Here is a 23,832-nt window from a genome sequence, read left to right as displayed (position 1 = left end):
AAAAAGAATGTGATAATGATGGCACCTAGTATATCATTCTGACCCCTTATTTGTCCTGGATGACGACAAATTACAGAGGAAAATGAATACGGTCACACGAGGATCATAGTGTCACCACGACAAGTATTGTTCCTATTTGTTTTCATAGCGAAAGCTGAAGAAATATTCTCATGAAAAAATATCTAAAATAAATGTAGCGAATGACACGGGCACATCATATCAAATAACATTAACAGCTATTTGTCATCTCCACTCTACAAGTATTATGGACTAGAATACCCGGCTAAACTAAGTCGAGATCACTTTAACTAAATGGACTTTTAATCGGTCAATTAACAGTTACATGTAAACATTATTTTGCTTAAAGGTGACATAAAAGGTAGAACGCATCCCGGATTTAACTTAAAAGCGATATACAGTGTCGGCGAGGGAGGGTACATGATGAGTGAATGTGAGGCTTTGAAACCTCCACGGAATACGTGTCAAACAAAACCTGTCAGAATAGAATGAAAAAGCAGAGATTCTAAGTCGTAATCAAATAATGGTACTCTATGTCAAGTGAGAAAGAGTCAAATCATTAACTAACTGGACCTCATACCGAGTCAATGACTGTATTCGCCAGGCTGATACCCGGTGTCATAAGGGGCTGGTTAATCGGTTGACAAAGACCGCTGTAGTCAGTGGGGTCTGTCCATGTCAAACCTGAGAGTTGTTTAGTGGCTAACAATGGCGTAGTGGATGTGTACTTAGGCTATCGTTTACATCAGTATTTCTGTTCTACAATACAAATAAACGCTTCATTACATCCATGGCAGACACCTTTACAAATCTAATAGCCATTCTCCGGACACTGGTCACTACAGCCCTGATAATCAATGGTCACCCTTGACCCCGCACGCGCGTGTTTGTCACTAACAGACGACACGTACATGACACACGTGCTGTGCATGTTGCGACTCTCCTAGAAAAGGTACATATTTCATTACTGTTTTCAGGATGAGTTGTTTCTAAGTGTAGTTTAGGGTCGTACACTTGGAATCAATACATGTACAACAATGAATACGTTGGTTCCGACCATCTACCCGGAACGTAAATCAGCTTCAGAAACAACGGATACCCCGTCCCGACAGTTATGACGCGTCTAATTAAAACTAAGGGTCTAGGTGGAGGGCAGACCGACACATATATCATCTACCACCATAGTCACTAATTGGGCAGGTAAAAGGAATCAAACTCAATCACAGGTCATTGCTAACTGTGAAATTTGAAATTGAATGTTGAATGAGATAATTACTTTCCACAGTGTCAGTGGCCTAAATTATATCCCTGGTTTCCAAGTAGAAATTAATATCATACCATAGTCACAATATAAAGGAAGTAAAATGGCCTGTACTTGTTTAACCCTGCTGCAGAATTATTGATCAAAAACTATAAATCTCATTTTTATTTTCATGAACAGGATTTATTTTTATAATCCGACAACCAAATTTATACCACTAATTAGTATTTGAAAATAGACGAAAATATCTGTATCATCGATAAAAAATGACCCACTGATAATGTTTCTCTTTTTGAACAAAAAGAGTTCATATTAAAAATGATTGGTTTTAATTTGACACACAAAAGATCGGTTTAGATTTACAGAGATCAACATCTATGTATGATGATATAAAAAATGAAAGCAAAGGAAATTAACCAGTTAATAATTGTTACCATAGAAATTAGAAAATCACCGTATAAAGGAAAGCCTGATCACCAAACCAGACCGACTTAACATTGGATGTATGTTAAAACTGACAGTAATTTCTCACATTTCCTTCCATCATTACCCCAGTAGAGAACAAATCGCCGGAAGATTGCATCCAATCGAATACTAATATGGCATCGTGATAATATACCAGGATTGTCAGAATCATTGCTTCAAAATAACACTGCTTTATGGCTGGGAATCCCAACAACCATGAAAGGTCTTGGAGGAAAAGACAACAGGAAAAATTACAATGATCAATTGACGAAACCTAATTACTAAGGAAGTAATAAGGTCCAATACTGATGTCACATTTTCCTCTCGACTTTTCCAGGTCTTCTTTTGATTAATACAGTTAGCTACGAGAGTGAAGAAAACTTTCTCGTGCTTTTGTAAATCAGAGGCGCTGGATGATTAGCCCATGGTAAAGACTGACACTGTGATTTAAGGGCATCAAGTGGAAGCATCGATTATTTCTACATCTTCTTTTGTGGAGAAAGAGTGAAAACAAAAGAGTATTTATCTTGGAAAAGTCACTAAATATCCTGTATTAAGACCAATGCTGAACAACAACGACTTTTCTTTAAAATAACCAGCACTATAATTTATGAAGTGTATTGCTGGTATCTCTTTCATATAATTAAGAAATACACAATAGACCAATTAATTACTTTTTTCTCTTAACAAGTAGTTTATATAGACTGTGAAAATATGTATATTCCTCTGACAATCTCGGTTGTTTTATAAGTTTTATAAGGAAATACATCAAAATTAAATAATATTTACAATTTTACCAGACAACATTGCGTTGTAAACTGTAAATTCTTTATGAAGGAATAATGACAAGTGACAAACCATCTAATTGTAGACTACTTACCGGGGTTTAACTCATCTGAGATACACTATTAGGACAAGTTGCTTTATAACCTACTCTTCTGGGTTGGACATGATTTGTATAATAACATTGAGGACTATTGGTCTATATCACTCACCTTGTGGAGTTGGACTTGTCTGTGGAGTCCAGGCTGACTTGCCGAAACCATGATCTGAAATATAAATAAAAAAATATAAAACGTTGAATTATTATGCAGGAAAGTAATAATAACATGTATTTTCAGAAAAAAATGTCATTAAACTCGATCATGTTTAGATCAAAATGTGATTCCTTTGGAAATCAACATTAGTTGTAGTGAGTAGATCTAAATATAAGTTTTCTGTTTACAATAAAGGCAGATATTCATTTGTATTAGTCATATCTCTTCCCAGAAATTTTGGTGTATATTGTTTGATTTGGGACTATTTGAAGCTTTTTTTTATAAATTATTTTTTATTCAACCTGAACAATCGATTTTTAAGCATGTATACAGTGTAACTCTGACTCATTCGTAACGATTAGCATACAATGTTTTGCTATGTGTTGAATAGATATATTATTTTGTTTAGAAAATAGGATGTTCACCACTACATCTATATAACACTTCAAGTCTGCTCCAAAGCCATTTACATTTATTTGGTCGGAGATGTTTGGAGATTTCTTCATATTTACATGCTACTTTGCGTGATTGCAAATTGTACTTTGATACAAAGTAAAAAAAAAAAACATAGTGACTAATGCACTAATTATGTGATATGTTTGTACTAATATCACGTGTAAGACACTACGAACGTGAGGATATATGTACCTATATACTTACATAATTACAGTATATTATCAAGCTGAATCTATTTATATAAGGTACATTATCATTACTAAGTAAGACTGTATTAATGTATCTGATATCACACATTCACGTACTGTACAAATAAGAATTATATTACACCGTCTCAGGGAGATACAATGTATCAATAGGGCCTGTGTCATACCATTTCTAGAGGTAGCACATGATACAAAGCTTTTTTTCCCGGAAACACTCTACATTAACCTTGTTTCATAACGTATATTTCATTACATGAATCAATTACTTCCCAATTCACGTGTGTACGCCGGAAACACAACAACAAAGTATTCTGGACGCTTGTAACCTTCAGCTTGAATGTTGATTTTGTTTAACATATTATGAAAAAGGCATAACCACAGGGTAGACTTGACAATACAACCTATGTAAGAGCGCACGTGACTGTTTAACGACATGTATATTATCTATTAAATATATAATGTATCTATATAACGTATATATAATAAATAGACGTTGGAGGAGTTCGTCCTGAAAGCAGCGTGTATATCATTATACATAAAGTCATTCACTACACGAATCAGACAGGTTGATTGAAATGGTGAATTATAAGCATGAAAAGGGATTTTTTGTTCATTCTAATGTACTTTTTAAACACTGTATACTTCAATCAACACAATACAGTGCTGATTTTCAATGAATATGTTACAATGAGAATATTTATATGGTATTATGCATGACTTTTAATCAGATAAAATAATGTAGTAATTCTAACCAAAATAGATATATGATTAAGTGCCATAGAAATATTTTTAGATATACATAGACTGCTGTATTTCCGGTTAAATAGACCAGTTACATTTGTAAAAACAAAATTCAAATTAAAAATTTACAGTGTAAACATATATTTGCAAACTGTAACAATTCAAAAAATCTAATGTGTCCATGAAAAAGGGGTTAACCGAAACATTGAACATTACATTAATCTGTAGAGTTCGATCTTAAAAACTACAGGAAGAGAGTTGATTAAAAGGAAATACATTATAAGAATAATTATTAAAACAATCAACTGTTAAAAATTCATCGAGAAATCACAGTCATAGTCATAAAAACTCTACAGGAGTTCCGCCGCTGATATTGAGGTGACGGATTGATATACACGTGATGGATGACGTGACATGCATTTGTTTGTACACGCTTCAGCAGTTAATTGTGACAGATGACCCTAAAATTGACGTCGCATTTACCTGAGAACATGAAACTAGAAAACCCCGCAAATGAGCATTGTCTGAAGTAATCGGCCTGTTTCAGCGCTTGCATGTGCATCTTGATGTGTATGAGGTTACGAAGACCCGAACTGTTACAGTCTTGTCATCAACAGTAAATATTTTCATCCGTCAACGCTGCAGGTGATCTGTCACGCAACGTCGTCTCCATGAAAAGCCAAAGTAATCCGCTAAACTGGTAATGAAATAGATTTGTCCGGGATGTGATTTTCAGAAAGGATTAATTTCTTTCGCAGATCTTCCTTTTAATAATTTTTACTGTTAGCACTTTTCAAATCACTCTAGCTTGTGGTCAATCACATCCATAATTAATTAAATACTAATTGTCCGGGTATTAGATTTGAAGGTAAATCGTCAATAAATGTTGCTTGTCCAGTTGACATATTTTAATGACAATGTATCATATTGTCTCCAGAGCTACAGCTGATTTTAGTAGCCAAATACTGATATCCTGGCAATCTTGATGATTTCACAAAATCACAAATATTCTGAGTATTCCAAAAATAAAACCACAAACTTCCAGTAGAACAATTAAAGTGGTATCAGAGTAATCATCGTTAATAAATCACATTAAAATGTAAAGCGTCTGTGACTGACAGAAGGATACTAACATCGACGTTTAACGATAAACATACCGTGATAATAATGATTATAATTCGCGTTCCTGCTGTTTGTCATTTTAAAGTTTTATATATTGCCTTATTCAGTAGCGCTGAGAAGTGATTTACGTGTACGAACCAATCAAATCGTTTAGCGGATATCAGCGATAGCCAATGTGTTCCTGTGTCACAAACTGCCTCTTTTCTTGGCGATTGATCAATACCGGCTAAGTGCCGTAACATAATTCCGGGCTCGGCGCGCGAGACCGGTGTTTACATTGTCGTACGGTAATACAGAGACTCGGAAACGCGGGGGGCTTCACACCCATCAACAAAGCCGGGTGTAACGGGACATTGTGATGCCCTATTATAGATGTTATTGGTTATTTTGAAATCTACTCCCATCTCATCTAAATTTGTATAGACAGAGATGGAACATTTACGTATTACGTCAAACTTTCGCTGCCGATAATGGACAAGTTAACTCGGAATGAATCCAATACGATATCAAAATAAAGTAATCGTTTATTTTGTTGTAAATTCGCCGTTATTGTTCATATTATCATGGTTATCTCGTTCAATCCACATAATATATACGTGTGTATTTTTATATGTGTCTAAATTTTGTCTATTTCTTTCCTTGGTGCAAACAAGTATTCTATACTCTTAACAATTTTTCTCCTGTGTGTTGAAAATTTATACTTATTATTTTTTCCTGTTTATTAAATAGTACCATTACAAGTGTAAGAAAGTTAAGATTATTATAATATTGTAGCAGGTTATCCAAAATGACGGTTCCACAGATAGTTACTGTCCTACAATCATAAACATCACCACCGAAAAAAATGTCCGTTCATTTTTTTTCCTTCAAGAAACAAATGATACTACCATCAGATTGATTGATTGATTACTTGAAATCATTCTTCTTGCACAACATAGGAAACTGTGTGTATCATAATGTATTTATTTTTGAAATACATCCTAAATATCTATCAATTTAAATGCATTTTTTTTATTTGTATAGTTATTTTCCCTGTAGATGCAAACGTTTATTGCAAATTAATTTGCGAATTGTGTTTATTCATGTCATATATAATGCGAGATTCTTTTGTTTATATCAAATATATCATTAAAACATTATTTAGGAAACTTTTGTGGAGAAAATGTCAACAGTAATAAACATCATTGAAAATCAGAGTTCGTATCAGGAATGAAACGAATCAGTTAAATACATCAGTCAGCTGTTCAAAAGCTACATGTATAATGTGCAGTTTTGTGATATTATGAAAAACAAATTGAAATACAAAAATATTTCTATTTAGTTGTTATTAAAAAGAATTGCCATTAATAGACAAATACAATTTTATGTTATAATAGGTCGTTATAAAAAAAAACACACACACACAAAAGAAATACTAACATGTCAACATAATCTATAGTCAAATTCAATAAAACTAGGGCAAATATGAACAAAAGAATTTACATGAGGACTCCATAAACACGGAGAATAAGACAAGGTATTCCAGACAGTAAGCTTCTGTAAAATATATTGTAAATACATGTAGTTACAACATTTCTAGTTTCTGTGACGATATTTACAACTCACTAGAATTATTTATTTCCAACAAAATATGTGAAACACATTAAATGGTGAACTGTACCATCTGGCAGTAGATTTGTTTTGACAAAACATTTAATTCAATGTACAGAAATAAATGTGTTTTTTTATGTGGTTACAAATCGGGTAAATCATCGAGACTGATTCGTTTCGAGACTATGGAATGTTTTACTCATTAAAACTGAGACATACAAGGTCAAATCCTAACAGCATTAAAGACTCTTTTTGATATCGATTTCCTAGAGATGAATTAGCTGTTACAGCATACAGGGTTAACTACGTATTAGGATTAAGATATTACATACCAAGTACGATTAACTAATTAGACACTGCGATGATACTCTCTTTGTACACAGACAGTAAATAGAATGACTTACATACTTAATATTTATTCAAGATTTAAGGATGCATTATACACAAATCAATAATCAGGCAGAGAGAAAAAATCTAATTGGTTCTCATCACCATATTTTGAACTCGACTACCGTGAAACGTCTGTTGCATGTGATATTCGTCAAGGTATCCAATGTTTGTAGTGAAACACTATGAAACAGATATTTGGAAATTAACAACAATGAATATGTTTTCAATACAACCAAATAGTGTGTCTTTAAGAATGTTTTATTGGTATTTAGTCAATTATATTTGGTACAGGAAGGTTAAAATATCAAGACCAGTTGGTTGCTGAAGTGTTGTTTTTGTTGTCTTTGATTTCGTAGAATTCTGAAGGAGTATTTTTTAGCGTTTAACTTAAGATTATTGAGCGAAAAAAAAAACAGTATCAAACACATATTCTCTACAGATATGCATCAGATTCCTCATTACAACAGCACAGCCCTAATTACTTGTCCCACTTACTTCACATCATAGTCCTAATTACGACACATCAGACACCTAATTACTCAAAGATATTGGTGTTATCAACATTGGTCTGGCTGATTCTATTCGAACACTAAGCGTACCAAGGTCAGTGATTGCTCATCCGATATTAAAACAGATGAAACAGACAGATTGTGTTAGATCAACACAGATTTCGACACAATGGTAGTTGAACAATGAAAAAATCATCACTTATTCGCTTTATCGAGGTGGGAGATGCTCAATAATAATCAAACGCCTGAAAGACGAGAAGTAAATTAGAAACCGCATCAGATTAAACAACGTACCAATTCTCATTGTGTGACAATTAGATATAAAAGGTATGTGAATCAGTTATCAGCATTGGATTATTCGTTAGATCACATCAAATGGCCGACATCAGTAGGAGTGAAATATTCTACCGACGTAGAATAAGAGGCGGTCACTTTTTGTCATCATCTCATTGATTTCTTAATCACACACAAAATATGGGAGCTTTGAAGGGCTTCAAAACCTGAGTAATCGTACGTGAGGGTTGACATGGGGGACAATAAATAACAATCATATTTCATCATATGGTTAACACTACTATTTTGGCGACATCTCGTTTACGCTGTTCACACATCACTTGCGCGCAACAAGGTATGTTATTGTTTTCATAAACGTCATAGCAAGTAGGAATTAATATGTCTTTTGTATTGTAAGGCATGAAATCTTTAATATTATGTTAAAAACCAAATTAAGAAAAAATGAATGGTAAACAACACATTATAGTACAAACAAAAATCAGTGAAATTTGATGAAAAAGGTATCAAGCAAAATGATATGGTGAAAGTTGTACAATAATAAGTACATGTTGACTGGAAGGTCGATAAAAACAATATGAAAACTCTGACATGTACACATAATCCAAACTCAAATTGAACAAAACAAGGGCAAAATAAGAATACAAGAGAGGAACATTGAGACCAGGTGTTCCGGAAAAGTAAGCATCTTCTGCTTCATCGATGACACCCGCCATAGAAGTTTGGTCAATCCATGTAAGTAATGTCACTTTCTCAAATGAGAACAGGTTATCGATAACGGAACCATCATATATAAGTTCTAATCTACATGCTATATTGAAGTGTTGGGAAAGTGGCCAGTGTTGGATATGATATGGTTGGGTGGTAGCCTGGGTCATAAATTCGTTTGTTTTGAAATATCCTTGGTGTTTTTACTGATCCTACCGACTACGAGGTATAGCTTACTTGTGTGTGTTGACATTGGCATTTTATTTCCTACTGTTATCCATGTGCAATGCAAATGTTTACGACTTGAATTAATTACGACTGCATTATATGTTCATAATTGGTTAAATAGATCGAGATTGTGACGAAGTAGTCAAGTTGTTAATCAAAAAAAAAACACAGAACAGAAAATACTGAAAAATGTTTATCATCAATTAAAGACGGTATTTTTTAAAAACAGTAGGAATCGTACACCAATAAGTATATTTACAATATATTACAAATGTGCAAGAAAAAGAAGCGCACATTATACGTTGAAAACTTCAGAAATCATTTTAATCCTCCGGAGATCGGGTGGCACTTGTAGCGTACCGTAGACAGAGCGCCTGATAACGTGGATAGATAAAAGGAACATTTGGGAGATAGGGAATACTCATTGATTGTTCTACAATACCGGTATTGTCTCCCATTATGGACGGCGGTAAACAGAAACCGGAGTACCTGTTCAAGGTGATAGTAAGCCAAACCCACTACGTTAATGTCCAAATTTAACGTTCTACAATAATTACCTATTTCACGCCACATTAAATTTCTAAAGCCGAAATTTGTCAATGAAAGGAAATTGAAAAGGCAAATATTTACTAATGTTTCCTGACTTGTATAATTTTGGCGATATCTATGTTGTGAAGGATAATGGCGGATGACTTCATTAGTGGTGACTTCTCCCAGGCTCACAACTGATTTTTGAACCAGTCAAATGTGCAGTGTAGTAACACAATATGGGTACAGCGATACTAATCGTTTAGGCACCGCTCAATAACATCAACTTAATGGCAACTGACTAGTTGAAATCAAATCAAAATATTCTCTATGACATAGTCCTGTTTCGTAAATCCTCCGCTGCTACACAAAAAGTTGGAAAAAAAATGAAAATAGAATGTACATTATTAAATCTATATCCAGTCTCTGATTCCAACATTTTTAAAGAAGAACATATAATTGTCAATATCATTAAAGCACTTAGGAATTATACAACGCTTGCTGCAGTCAGACAATTACTCAGTACCGATATCCCACGACAGGTCAATATTAGAAAGTTACCGAATTAAGTGCTCGTTGACTTCAGTTAACAAAGTTGCATCGTCAAGGGTATTTATACTTATAGAAACTATGAAAATCGGACAGTGTTTGTCTTCATTCATTTCATGATGAGAAAAAGTAGTGGATAATGTTCTTATTTGAAAAGAGAATTTCGAGATGTGTGATGGTGATGTGACCATGTGGTCATCCATTAAACGGCTATCTCAGTTTTCTACCCGGACGAACGGACATCAGGGTCTCTTTTACCCATTTTATTCTATTTTACGAGCTATTGTAGTGAATTACACGTTTTACTAAACGTAACATCATCATTTTATTTTTCCAAAAAAATATTTCACTGGTGAAAATGTTATTAAAACAACAATCTGTCCTAGTAAACGACCATTAACTTTCGTGTTCCTCATTCAAACAAAAAGAAAAAAGATAATAATGATTATGCCAGACTCGGCGCCTTGCATTTATTTTCTTTATACCATATATTATTTATGTCAATATCGAACAATTCTTTTTAAACAAATTCCCCCCATTTTTGGGGGGAGGGGGTGCGGTTTAGTTTGGGTTACATGGACATATATGTATAATGTATATAACATCGGAAGTATGTTTTGTCTCATGCTTGTCATATTGTGATAAAATGATTGACTTAGATAAAGGAGAAGCTATGTTGGAGAGAACTTAGCTATCACTTACAGAGTAACAACTTGTTTGTGATAGAAGCGACATTTCAGATACCACGTCAGACTATAGGTTTTACTATTGGTGATAAAGAATATCTGACTTTAATCATTATTTCATGTTACCATATGAAACATAAATGTTTTTATACACATATATATACATGGTATGGTACGCTGACCAGTTATGTCGTTCATTTTCGTGGTTTCCTACCTACTAATCGAAGCCTTTACTTTTAGATGCTTTCTGTCTTATCTAAAATGTTCCAATTAAGATAGAATAGGTTGCTTTAACAGTATAGTCACCAGAGGCTAGGTTGTGATGGAGCTTACCCTCTGTTCCCTATCTGTTAATATTGATACGAGTTGCCATTATATATGTAATTAAGACTCAGGTAAATAATACAAATACTCCTACGTTTTGTTGATGCACATGTTTCTTTATGAAAAAATAATTTTAAAACACAATAAACATGAATTCTTATCCTCTAGTTCTGGAGTAAGTCGAGTATGTTTTCAGTCGTTACGTTTGTAATTCCAAACGTACTTATGTATAATTCAGCTGTACCATAAACGTTAAAAAGAAAATCAAATTTAAAAAAAATCTTTATTCGCTTAGTCTGAGGGCAGAAATAATATTTGATGTGTTCTTGTGTTATTAATAAATACGATTTAATCGTACACCACTCGATATCAAACAGTGTATGGAAATAACCTGTGCTGTTCACACTTAAACAATAATTTATTTCACTCTCTCCACGCCCTAGTATTAAAACTAGCAGTATAACAATCAGATTTCTTTTTATTTTGTGTGTCACTCGAGTGTCAGTTTCATACATGCTACTTTAACTAGTAAACCTGCCACTTGGATGGTCCTTGATTCTTAACAGTTCTGATGAACTATTGGAGAAAATCAGTTAAGCAGAAAACGACCTTAAATTCGACGAAATGACCAACGGCAGATTACTCCGAGTATATGCATGTGCAACTGGAGACTCACGTGTGCACGGGACTCGACACGATGACCACCTGCTTGACCGATGCATTCACAGGTCTTTGTACTAAACTGGTTCACTCCTTTTTTAAAAATCTTTTCTGAGTGACTTATTCTTCAATAAAGACATCCAGATCTGATTAAGAACCGACAGTTCAATGAAAGGAGAAGTGACAAGTGTCTGTCACAGACAGCATTCACATTCTAAATACTTACAATCCCATTCTTATCACTATCTTAACTACATGTATCACAGACAAACATCACACTGGCACTAGTTCTATTATATTTGTGTTTTTTTGTTTTTTGTTTTGTTTTGTTTTTTTGTTTTTTTTTGGGGGGGGGTTTTTTTAGGGGGGATGTTGGGGGGGGGGGGCGGTGGGGGGAGGGGTGTTGTTGGGTTTATCGCTCCGTGTACATCCAGAGTCATTACATTATATCTTTCACAACATTTCTGTAAAAAGAAAAGGAACTCGCTCCAGTATCTAAATACTTTGTACAAATATTATTTATCGCCGATGAATGTTTAGGCTACGGCTGATAAGTTTAATTTTGCACAAGCAAATGTTAATCCAAATTTATTTAAAGACTTTCGATAAAACCAAATCGTATCATGATAACTTTTTAATGACACTTTTTTTCTCAAAAAATTAATAAATAAATAAATAACTGTCGCATTTGCATTTTAACAGAATAAAAATGTATGAAAAGGAATGACGAAAGCCGCTCGAGAAAGGGATATGTGAAATTGTAGTTAATATCTGATAAAACATGTTAAAGAATTTATCTATTATTTTCACCCTTGTACCAATATGCACGAATTCGTCTCGTGTTAATTCGCCCTCTCTATACGTGGATGAAAAGGACGAAAATAATAACAGGGGAGAAATTTCCCGGAATATAGCGTAGGTGTAGCGGTGATAAGAAACAGGAAACATGACTGAATTAATGAACATTATTAATCTATATCTGTACAAAGTGCTCAATGGGTCAAGTGCATGACCATCGAGTACAACATAATCATGTAGTGAAGATAAAATCTCAAGATGTTTGTACAAACCAGTATATGTAATGAATATGTCCGCTTTCTTAGAAAGTCATTCGTAGTAAGTAAACATATTCGTAGCACAGAACCTCCGGATCATTCTTCAAAGAAAGCGACAGCAATTTCCTTATTTTGTCCGAGAAACCAATAAATATTTGCTAAAATATCTTCATGTGAAACGTGGATTGTATCAATCACGTGTTTGACCCGGTTTAATTTCCCGTGTTTTCAGAGGTAATACATTATCAAACGATTTCCTGGTTTTTAAGATTTTTTGTTGATTTTTCTCATTGAGCTTTTCGAAATAGACTCGAATAATATAGCAGCTTTAAGTCAACAGAACATAGGAGAAATGTCCACACAAGCGTAACACACAATGGATGTGTCGGAATGCTTATTTAAAGTTGACGGAGGGGGACCTCTAGATGTTTACATCGGTAAATACGACCACCAAACATGCACCAAATACGATACAATGGCAATTCTTATCGAAGTGTCTGAAGGACAAAAATGTCGGCTACTTGTGATGGCGGAAAACACTCATTACAGAAATGATCTCCTTTAACAGAGAATGTGTGAGAGAGATAATCGGCTCACCAGTGCTTAACGCAAATTTACAGCACTTCTGAGACTGAGTACATAAACAAAACCCTCTGGTCACTAAGTACACTTGTTAAGTCTGAATTGATGATCTTTTACTCTTCAAACAGATATATAACACAAGAGGGCCTTAATGTAACAACGATGGATGACGTCACAGCCCTTGTCCTATTCATGATAATTGAAGTTAATAGGATAAAACGAAAAACAAACAAAGGTCAATTTATTTTTCTCTATCTCTTCGAATTTTCTACAGTTTCTAATATACAGAATCGTGTGATTGACACCAATCATTTCTCTGCTGTCTTATAAACTGTATAGTATGTATGAGGCTGTAAATCATGGTGTAGAAACATGGGTGTATGTTGTTATGTGTATAAGACAAAGTAACGGTTTTTATTAAGTGTAGATGCGGGCAGTTTATCATATGAAAATGTGAGTACGGAATTAACAATTCCGAAGAAGGTCCAGATTTTACTAGCATACAATTAAGGTATTTTGTAGTATTTTTTTAATTGGCACATCATATTCCATGGTGACATGGTAACTTCACTGAAGGAAAACGGGACAAACCGTTACCCCGCTTCTTTAAGCTGTGATATGGTAACTAAATATTGTATCTGTAGGAAAACGGGCCTCCCAACTGTCCCTGGCTCTATGGACTAATATTTTCTCGGTGGCATGGTAACTTGATTTTTTTTTTCGGTGATTACATGCTAACTTACATGTAGAAAAACAGGCAGCACTTCCCCAGTCGGCCAGTATTTCTCTGACGACTAATAGTGTACATAAAGAATAACGGGCCACAGAGCTGCAACTGATAATATGGGCTAATATTTTCCCGATGGCATGATAACTTTTGAAAATGTACCTGTAGGAGAGCGGGATACATGACTTCAGTGATAACACACATAATAAAGATATTGTAAGTTACCTGTGCGAGAGCGGGTCTCATGACTTCAGTGATAACATACATAATGTACATATTGTAAGTTACCTGTAGGAGAGCGGGATACATGACTTCAGTGATAACATACATAATGTACATATTGTAAGTTACCTGTAGGAGAGCGGGATACATGACTTCAGTGATAACATACATAATGTACATATTGTAAGTTACCTGTAGGAGAGCGGGTCACATGACTTCAGTGATAACATACATAATATACATATTGTAAGTTACCTGTAGGAGAGCGGGTCACATGACTTCAGTGATAACATACATAATGTACATAATTGTTAATTACCTGTAGGAGAGCGGGTCACATGACTTCAATGATAACATACATAATGTACATGTTGTAAGTTACCTGTAGGAGAGCGGGCCACATGACTTCAGTGATAACATACATAATGTACATAATTGTTAATTACCTGTAGGAGAGCGGGCCACACAGCTGCCCCCACTGCTATGGGTATAAGATACGGTAGAAGCTGGAGAATTAGTAGTTACGGTGTCGTTACTGTATCCAGTACTAACTGCAACACCTGAAAAATAGTACGATTGATAAAGAAACGACAAGCGAGACAACTCTCGTAAAAACAGATTTTCCAGGTTAAATACAATTTCTCATTAGCTTTTGTGATGGAAGTGCAATTCAAGTAGAAATCGTAAAGTCCAAGCAGTGAATGACATTTTAAATGACTACGACAAAATTTTAAACAGAAGAAGAGACAGGCGTACCGAAAAGTGCGTTTTACATGTGTCGTGGTTAGTTATGTTTATTTTCAATACAGAATCTTAAAAAAAAATCTTCTATACATGGCTAAGTGATATATTAGAATGATTTAACTATTATCTGCTGGCCTTGGAAATGTTTGAATTTTTGTCGCAGATGTGGTTAAGGAAGGATATTGTTAATTCATGGAAAGGATAAACTATAAGTGGAAACATTAAGACTTGGTATATTAACCCCGGAGCTATGGGTACACTCTGTCCCGGACATAATTTGAAGCAGGATATGGTAGCCCTCGTTTGGAAACTTTCATACTGTCTTGAACTCAGTTTAAAGAATGATATATTGTCCAAACTTACCATCCCGGAGGTAGTTTAGGTGGGTGAGGAGACAGTCCGCCACACTTGTGTTCCACCCACAGATCTGAACGAAGTGGGTGTGGTCATTTGTGAGATTGCACAACTCCCTCCCGTCGATTTGAGGGAACTTGCTGACGTCAAGATCGCGTAATTTGTACTCCCTAACCGCCCATTCAAGCCATTCACGAACGTGTGATGTCGTCCAGTGACTGGGATCTGTATGTGAAGACGGGAAGAAGGAAGGGATAAATAAAACATAGCAAAACAACACATATACTCCTGTCACTTGTAGATAAATTGTGTGATCAAGAACCTGTGGAGGTCACAAACATACATGATCTATATAGACAGACATTTCTAATATACTAAAGACTATTTGAAAAATAAAGGTATACAGTTGTTTCTGAACGTCATATGTATATATAAATATATATAATATAGAGTATTTATACATGTCTCAATTGATTTCATTTTGTATAATTTTAAGACTTTTACTGTTAGAAAGCCGCACATCTACATTGTATCTTTAAACAAAAGGTAATGTATAGAAAGAGTTAGGTCATGTAAAAACTATAACGTAAGGAAGAAATGATTAGAAAACATTACAAAAAGTGTTTGTTTCGATAAAGTTTTACTTCCTTATGACAGCTTATTATGCGGATCCGGCTAAAAACTTGACAGTGTTCTTGTATAAGTATATAACACACAGGCACTCGAGGCCAGGATATTATTTTTTAAACGTTGATTTTTGTTTTAGCACTCATGACTGACGTTATTTAAACGAAATATCAGCAGTTTTGCTAAAACAAAAATCAACGTTTAAAAAATAATATCCTGGCCTCGAGTGCCTGTGATATAACACTGTCAGATCCTGATCCATAGAACAGCGCTCTGAGCCTGAGGTTAATGTACTCAGTATCTATATGGATTTATGTTAACACAAACAAGAACCGTGTTATACAATTATCATATTAGTTTCTGAGGGTTTAAAAAAGGGAGTAAACTCTGTATTTGATATAACAAGTATTATCATTGCATTCATAACGGCCCGTCAACACATAAAAAGTCATTAGGGCCATCAACCGGTGAAAGACACAGCGATCCAAAAGGAAATAACATCAAACAACAAAAGACAAATCCTAAAAATCTAAAATGGTTATATTAACATAAAAGATTAAAATGGTAAGTCATATGATATAACAAAGAACCAATGACTATTCAATGATGAAAATATTTTATTAATTTGTCACACATGTTTTAAATCACACTTTACATAGTAAAATATACATGCAAAATTTCCCAAGGCATTATATGACTTACGTGGCGCTAGAATTCATACCAAATAAAACATGCAAGATATCTAGACATAAAAAGTGAAATAGAACTCGTATACCCCAATCTGCTCCGATACGATGGCGAGAGAAGTGAGAGTGTGGTTGGGTCTATCCCTACCGATAAATCGCCCCCCTCCCCCGCCTCCCCCCGCCATCATCGGAATCTAAATGACGTTGTAAGTGCATCAAATGTCATAAAATAAGTGAAGTATAATCACTAACATCATAATTGAAAGACAGTGAACGATGAAAGCGTCATGATATTGCCATCAGAAGGATATAAAACATCCAGATAAATGTAATTTTATATAAACAGATAGTGATTTTATATAGATGTCAAACTAATGTCTATGTATTATAAAGAATCAGTTTGTACACCCAACATAATAATGTATAGATATTACACTGATCTATCGAAATTAACAATACAGCTGTCAATATATTATCTATAATATAGTAACAATTTTGCATTTAATTAATTGTATCCATATAAGGAATGTAAGGTGGGAGAATCTGTTAATTAGTTATTTACATTTTAACAATACACTGTTACTTTGTAGTAAAATTCAAAAGAGATTTATCTTACATGACCAGTTAATGTCGTACATACGGATTTTAAAAACATTTTTTTGCCTTTTGTATTTTCTCTAAAAAATCCTTTATTTCACCAAAGAAACTAACAAAAGAAACCCAAGTGTTAGGAGTATGAATGTCATGGTTCCCAGTATGTCCTCACAGATTGGAAATCATCGCCTTAAAACAGTTGGACGTTGGCAATGAATGTAGGTCCCAGCAGGATGTAGATCCAACATTTCGATGGCCCACCAACTCTGACAATTAACCCATGTCCAAAATGGAATTCGGAACTCTTGTTTGGCTGGAGGCGTATGATTATACATTAGCAACCTTTTTTTTATTTGAGCTGACACGTGACTGCTTGGATTTTTCTGTTGACAAGCAATTAACATCTGCTGACCAAGTCAGTGGTCAAGAAAATTAAGCCATTGTCCAGTTGATGGTCATCTAGCGAAAACATGTGTCATAATTCACATATCAAGTCCGGAGTAAGATGGCGAACAAAGGTTGACTTCAGTGTAAGCAAACATCCATTGTGTCGGTTGTAATAGCAAAGGTCGGAGATTTGGTTTCCGGACATTTTACCATTGAATGTTCAAATATTTTACATAAAAAAGGCGACAAACTACAACATGGCCAATATCTTGATGCTTTAAAAGCGGTCGTCCAATATTAGCATACATGGGATTCTTTGTACTTTTTGATAGTTTTGTAAACGAATTCATTATAAGGTATGGGTAGATTTTTCTTTTTAATCTTGCTTTCTGTTAACTGTTCTACGACTAGAATCTTGCTGGCTTTATAAACTTCGGACTAAGTTGGACATAACAGTGGTCTGTGTTGTCAGTATACAAGTTCCATATGGTGTAGTTATGCCTTTGTGTGATAACGGTCTATTGTAACGGTGCAGAGGTTTAGTTAAAGCCGACCAAGTGTGCTCTCAAACTACTTGACTACGTATAAAAGTAGCATGGGAAAGTGAGGTGATATCCGTGTATTTCTTTGTCTTCGTTTCCACAGAACGACTGCTCTGTCTCCTGTCTAACATAATTCACTGTAAATATTACAAGAACCAAGAAATATAGAAATAGGTAGAAAGCAGAAAATCTAGTCTGACAACTTATTGACAAATCTGGGGCCTAATCGACCATATTCAATGTATATGTTTTTACACTTAACTGGTAATTTTCATCAAAATCTTAATTGTAACTTATTCATTCAGTTTTTACAGTGAATTTTCTGATTTCTTTAATCAAATAATTCCTTTTTGAGAGTGGGGCTGGTAAACTGCTTTCCTCGGAGTATTGGATACCACAACTTAAGATGTTTTTGTCCCTTATAAAGGGCCCACGGCATCCATCGGCCGAAGGGATTATCAACATACAAAATTTACACCAACGCTCTCGATTTTAGTTTATAACTTTGTATTTGTTTTATGTTCTATGTATGTGTTGTAATTTATGTAATATCTGTGTCTTGATAAAAGGACAGATTGCCTCGAAAGTTTGACAATTCACTTGTCACGGTACTGTCGTTATTACTTCATTGATCATATATCTATCCCAGTGAACACATGTTTATTAGGATGCAGTAACATATTGTCGATATTACTTACTAGATCTATATATATATAACCTCACAAATACACAAATACTCAGGTTAAAGCCAAAATTCACGGGGCCTGTCATATTTCCCGGAAATAATTCTGTATCTCTCTGTATCATCACCACGTGATCTCTGATAATCTGTTTAGTGGTCGTAAGAGAGCTGTAATGCTTTTTGATGTGAAACATTTTAATTATTCTGATTACTTTCTTTTCCAGAGTTGACTGGAGAATGATGTATGGATATTTTTTGTAAATTGTAGATAAGACTTTGTTACCATTATTCAAACCATTACAGCGATATTAAATGTTTACACTTCTATACCTGTATCACACTACAACTCAATACTAACATACACAGAGAGTAACTTTTGTTTATTTTATCTAGGAAACAGTATTGAATATAGAAATCATTTGCTAAATAAAAATCCCGTATTCTGTCCGTTATACTGTTTCCTTCGTGAACTTGTAAGGTGCGTGGTACAATTCAAATAAACTCAATCTAAGCTAAGGTATCGTTTAACACGTATTTATCAATATATATCACACCCAACTAGTCGTTAACAAACATTCTCCGTTACTCTCACATACCTACAGTTTATTTTGTTACAGTTGGGAAAGTATACAAGATTCTTACTTTCATACCTCTTCACAAGAACTTCAAACTTTTATACAGATTGTGGTGTACAGAAATGTCACATTTTGACGTAAGGGAGCTAACTCATACTCTCAAGTGATATGAATGTCTCAAGTAAACATTTTTTGTGGTCAAAATTTAGAACGGCGAGCGATGTCTTTTAGAATCAATTTCCTGTAATTTTCCTATACTAAAATGAAACAATCCCCCCCCTAGTTGCAACAAAAGTATGAAGTGGAACATTATAACTGTACTGTGTAAGGCATGTGCTTATTGCATACACATTTTGTGAAACACTTCTGTCTTCATCGTGGTTATGTCACGAGGAAAACACATGTTAAATATGAAAGCCATACCTCTCGTGGTACAATAATTATGGCCAATGTTGATTTTTTTTCAATTGTAGATCAAAGGTGACGGTCTAGGTGATACGGTCAATAATTTTGGTACCACCGGAGAGGTCTTGTCACATGGAACACATATGCCAAATATGAAAGCCCTACCTCTTACGGTGTTATGGTTATGGACAGGGTTAAAGTTGACAACAGAAAGATAAACAGACAGCGCAGAAACTATCTGTCCCCGATCATCTCGATCCGGAGGTATAAAAACTAGACAAAGACAATGTACTTCGCAACAGTACATTACGTTACATGTAAATGTGACTCCGCTTCGCTCAAGAAACAATTAAATAATGACACCATTGTTAAAGATAAAATAAAATAAAGATTGATATGTCATAACATAGAACTGTAACAATGGCGTACAGATGAAGTAGAACTTCCGTATAGTGCGGCTGAATATGACAATCCGCCATCGAGAGGGTGGGAGAGGCATCGCTCCTATTTCATATCAAAGATTCATTCTCATGTACCGTGATTTATTAGGTTCAACGTTACACGTTACTCAACACGATCAGTCTGCCAGCTAACAAGTGAAATAGAACATGTTGCTTATTTAACCATTGCTATGCATGTGTTATCCTTAGGTATGATCAATACTGATTCAAAACATACATTATCCAAGTTATTTATCATCCTTAACTGAATTATCGACTCATCAGTTTAAAACAAAAACGTCATCAATTAAAAGTACTCACAATAATAACACTGAATACTACAACCGCAAAATATTAACTATACCCAGAGAAAGCAGCCAATCAGCATCCAAACAGATTAAAGGGTTTCTCGAGGCATTAGCTGCTCTGATGTATTTGGACATTTTCCGATTTCTTTTGTGTTTTTAACATTTGATAACTCTATAATTTTACACATACTTAAGATAATGTATGTACATTTTAAAATAAAATGGAACTCATTTTCAACACCATTTGCATTACAAACGGTACGAATTCAATTTCTCTATATATGGTATCGAATTTTTCTGCATTTAAATTATGAGTTGATAGTCTTATTTTTGTAATTTCTATCAAATATCCCTTCGGTATTTGTGTTCTTGAGTAGCACTGCAGATCAAATGCATGATTCGAATGTGTATAGATCTGTCCTTTCGGAGATGTTCTAATTTCTTCTCTCCACCCCTGCCTGAAAATAATTTGTTCATAATGTTCAACATCCATTTATCTTTGTTCTCTAAACTATCTACAAAGTATGATTTCAAAATAAATAATTATAGACTTTTTCAATTTTATCAAGTATTCAAATAGTTTCAGCTTTCTTAACAATGTCAGTGGACAAATACATACAGAACATCGGCGGACTTTTTCTATATCAGGTTCTTTACAGCGATCCATCACTTAAACTGCTATTGACGTACGTATCAAAAACTGATAATTGAGATTCTACATCAAAATAAATCTTGCGACATTCGTTCATAACAGAGAATAAAGCTTTTTGTTCCTAATCCTCTCTTATTTCTGAAAGTACGGTTCATTAGCGATTGCAATGCCAATACAGCGTTAAAAATAGATAGAATTTTCTGGAAACCAATTGAGTTATTTTATAATACATTTGATTGAAAGCCATCAGCCGATTATTTATAATTGATGTGAAAAGTTGACCCAGACAGCAAACGAGAGTTACACCCCTGTAATTATTTACATCGTCTCTTTTCCTAAATGCAGGTACGGTATTACCTTTTGACCACATTTAAAAAAGACAACGAAGCATGGTAATAACACTGTCTTACTGAATTATATATGTTAATTATTATTGAATATTATTATAATATCATATATTATCATATTAATTCAAAATGTCAGCAGGACAACACGCCTTATTTGTATTCAATTTGTTAATTGCATATGTTATCTATGTTCTGTTATATCAGTCAAATGACAGATTTTAAAACATCACGATTTTATGTTTCTTGTACCACTGGGTGTAATATCCTTGGTACATGTACAAAGAGGAAAACTAATTTAATGGGCATTCAAAATTATTAACGCTTGTTGTAACACTATCTTGGCTGGAGTTAGCAATAACATACCCGCCACGGAGGATATTACGGGTTCGGCTAATTGTACTTTGAACGCCTTCGGAGAGAATCAGGCCACACAGCTTCACTGGTTTGTCATCAGTGGTCTCTTTCATAAAGTTGTCTCCGTTAGGATCTGCTAACAATGATGACTAAATCTGATTCATACGGTACAGTTAGAGGTCACGTCTTGTATCCATTATAACACGCCGATTGTTCGTGTGGAGTTCGACAATCACGCAAACATGACGTCAGTAAAACATGCAGGGAGTGCTATATATTCACTGTACATATGTACCCCTCCTTTCCAGTGGTTGTACATGTTGTATACATGGTATATTACTCCTCGATAGAATTAGATGAACTGAACCTATGGGGATATTGTGGACGGTTAACTTGCAGAAATATACGCTATTCAATTCCAAAATTCAAAGACGTCTGCCCAAGTCCCGCCATTTTGTTTACAAATAGTCTGAAATATTCGGAAGTATAGGTCACTAATAACGCCACAAACTTATCGACTACTTTTTCTCTAAGTAGCAAATTACTATCGCATTATTTGTAAGTTTACACGCTTACTTTACTGTGGTGCCAATAGGCGATAAATTAATGAAGACGTAGCTGTATAGTTTTAAAGGCACCAAAAACACCCTCTCGATCATGGCTGGACGGTTCAATATATTTTTCAATTTCATTTTTACTTTTTTACGAGTCTATTGTTTTTAATAAGAAACGTGGAAATTACAAATCATCTACCAAAATCGTTTCCTAGTAAACAGGTTTGATTTTTTGTTTGTATCACTCCATCTATTGCATCGTTTGTCATAAGATCCCAGTATTGGGGCATTGTGGCATTTTAAATACAGTTATATATGAACAGGTATCACCGTTAGCTTGTTAAATAAGTGTTTTTATGATAATACTGCATGTTAATGACCTTAGCGACTAAACATCTGATGCGAGTACATATTGCCTAAATTAGTTGATCTGACCACACGGAGACATTGTAAAAGGTTTACTTTTTGGTTGAAATAACTAATATTCAATCCTAATGTCAATTGTTCGTCAAGACCGTCATTTGGTTCCAAACGTACATCATGCACTAGAGCATATGCGTGCTTGAAAAACTCAGTATTGTAAAGGTTCTAAACGACTCGAAAGTTCCTCAAGAAACTTATCGGTTACTTTTTCCTTAAGTAGCAAACTACTACCGCATTATCTATAGGTCATCAAGGAACTCGGTTATGGCTGGGATTCAAAGTTCATTTGTTTAAAATATTTATACAAATTTACATAAAATAGATTTTTTTATCTTTATTTATTATTTTGTTTCCTTTTTATTTCCTTAATTATTTTTTCCTCGAGTTATTTTTTTAACTATGAAACTCGTGAATACCAAACCATTCACCAAAATCGTATTCCAGCAAACAGGGTTTTTTTCACTACGACCGCTGTATCACGTGTTACTCGACCCCGTGGCCAATGTTAGGACACTATAAAACTGTCCTTTCTTAGACACATCTTTATTTTAAATATAATAATATGCAAATATTTACTTATGGTTGGCTTGTTAGTATACATTGCTCTAAAATAACGTCCTATTGACGAATCGTTGAAAATGCTTAATATAGGAGATATAATCTAGATTTCCATCCGAAATAGACACACAAATCAAAGATACATGTAAGTCAGATTTTCCACTTCGACACTTGGTTTTTACCTCTGTTCATTAGAGCGCAGCAATAGTTAGCGTTTAATCACGAACGGTCGTTAACAAAGTCCG

At 34.4% G+C, this 23,832-nt stretch overlaps 1 protein-coding gene across 1 annotated transcript in view; it reads right to left on the bottom strand.

The window, feature by feature from the left end:
* Nucleotides 1-23,832, bottom strand: part of LOC132561160 (retroviral integration site protein Fli-1 homolog) — a 38,831-nt gene that overhangs the window by 2,303 nt on the left and 12,696 nt on the right. Inside the window, exons 3-5 of the mRNA XM_060225888.1 lie at nucleotides 15,463-15,678; nucleotides 14,802-14,915; nucleotides 2,740-2,793 (exon numbers count right to left, since the gene is read on the bottom strand). Of these exons, the coding sequence (XP_060081871.1) occupies nucleotides 2,740-2,793; nucleotides 14,802-14,915; nucleotides 15,463-15,678 (384 nt within the window). The remainder of the gene's footprint in view (nucleotides 1-2,739; nucleotides 2,794-14,801; nucleotides 14,916-15,462; nucleotides 15,679-23,832) is intronic.

This window comes from Ylistrum balloti, unplaced genomic scaffold, assembly GCF_031769215.1.
Source record: "Ylistrum balloti isolate Yb309-2 unplaced genomic scaffold, AGI_CSIRO_Ybal_v1 Utg371158, whole genome shotgun sequence".
In the NCBI taxonomy this organism is placed as follows: domain Eukaryota; kingdom Metazoa; phylum Mollusca; class Bivalvia; order Pectinida; family Pectinidae; genus Ylistrum; species Ylistrum balloti.
Note: the sequence above shows the minus strand (reverse complement) of the source record. Positions and strands in the feature narration are given on the sequence as shown.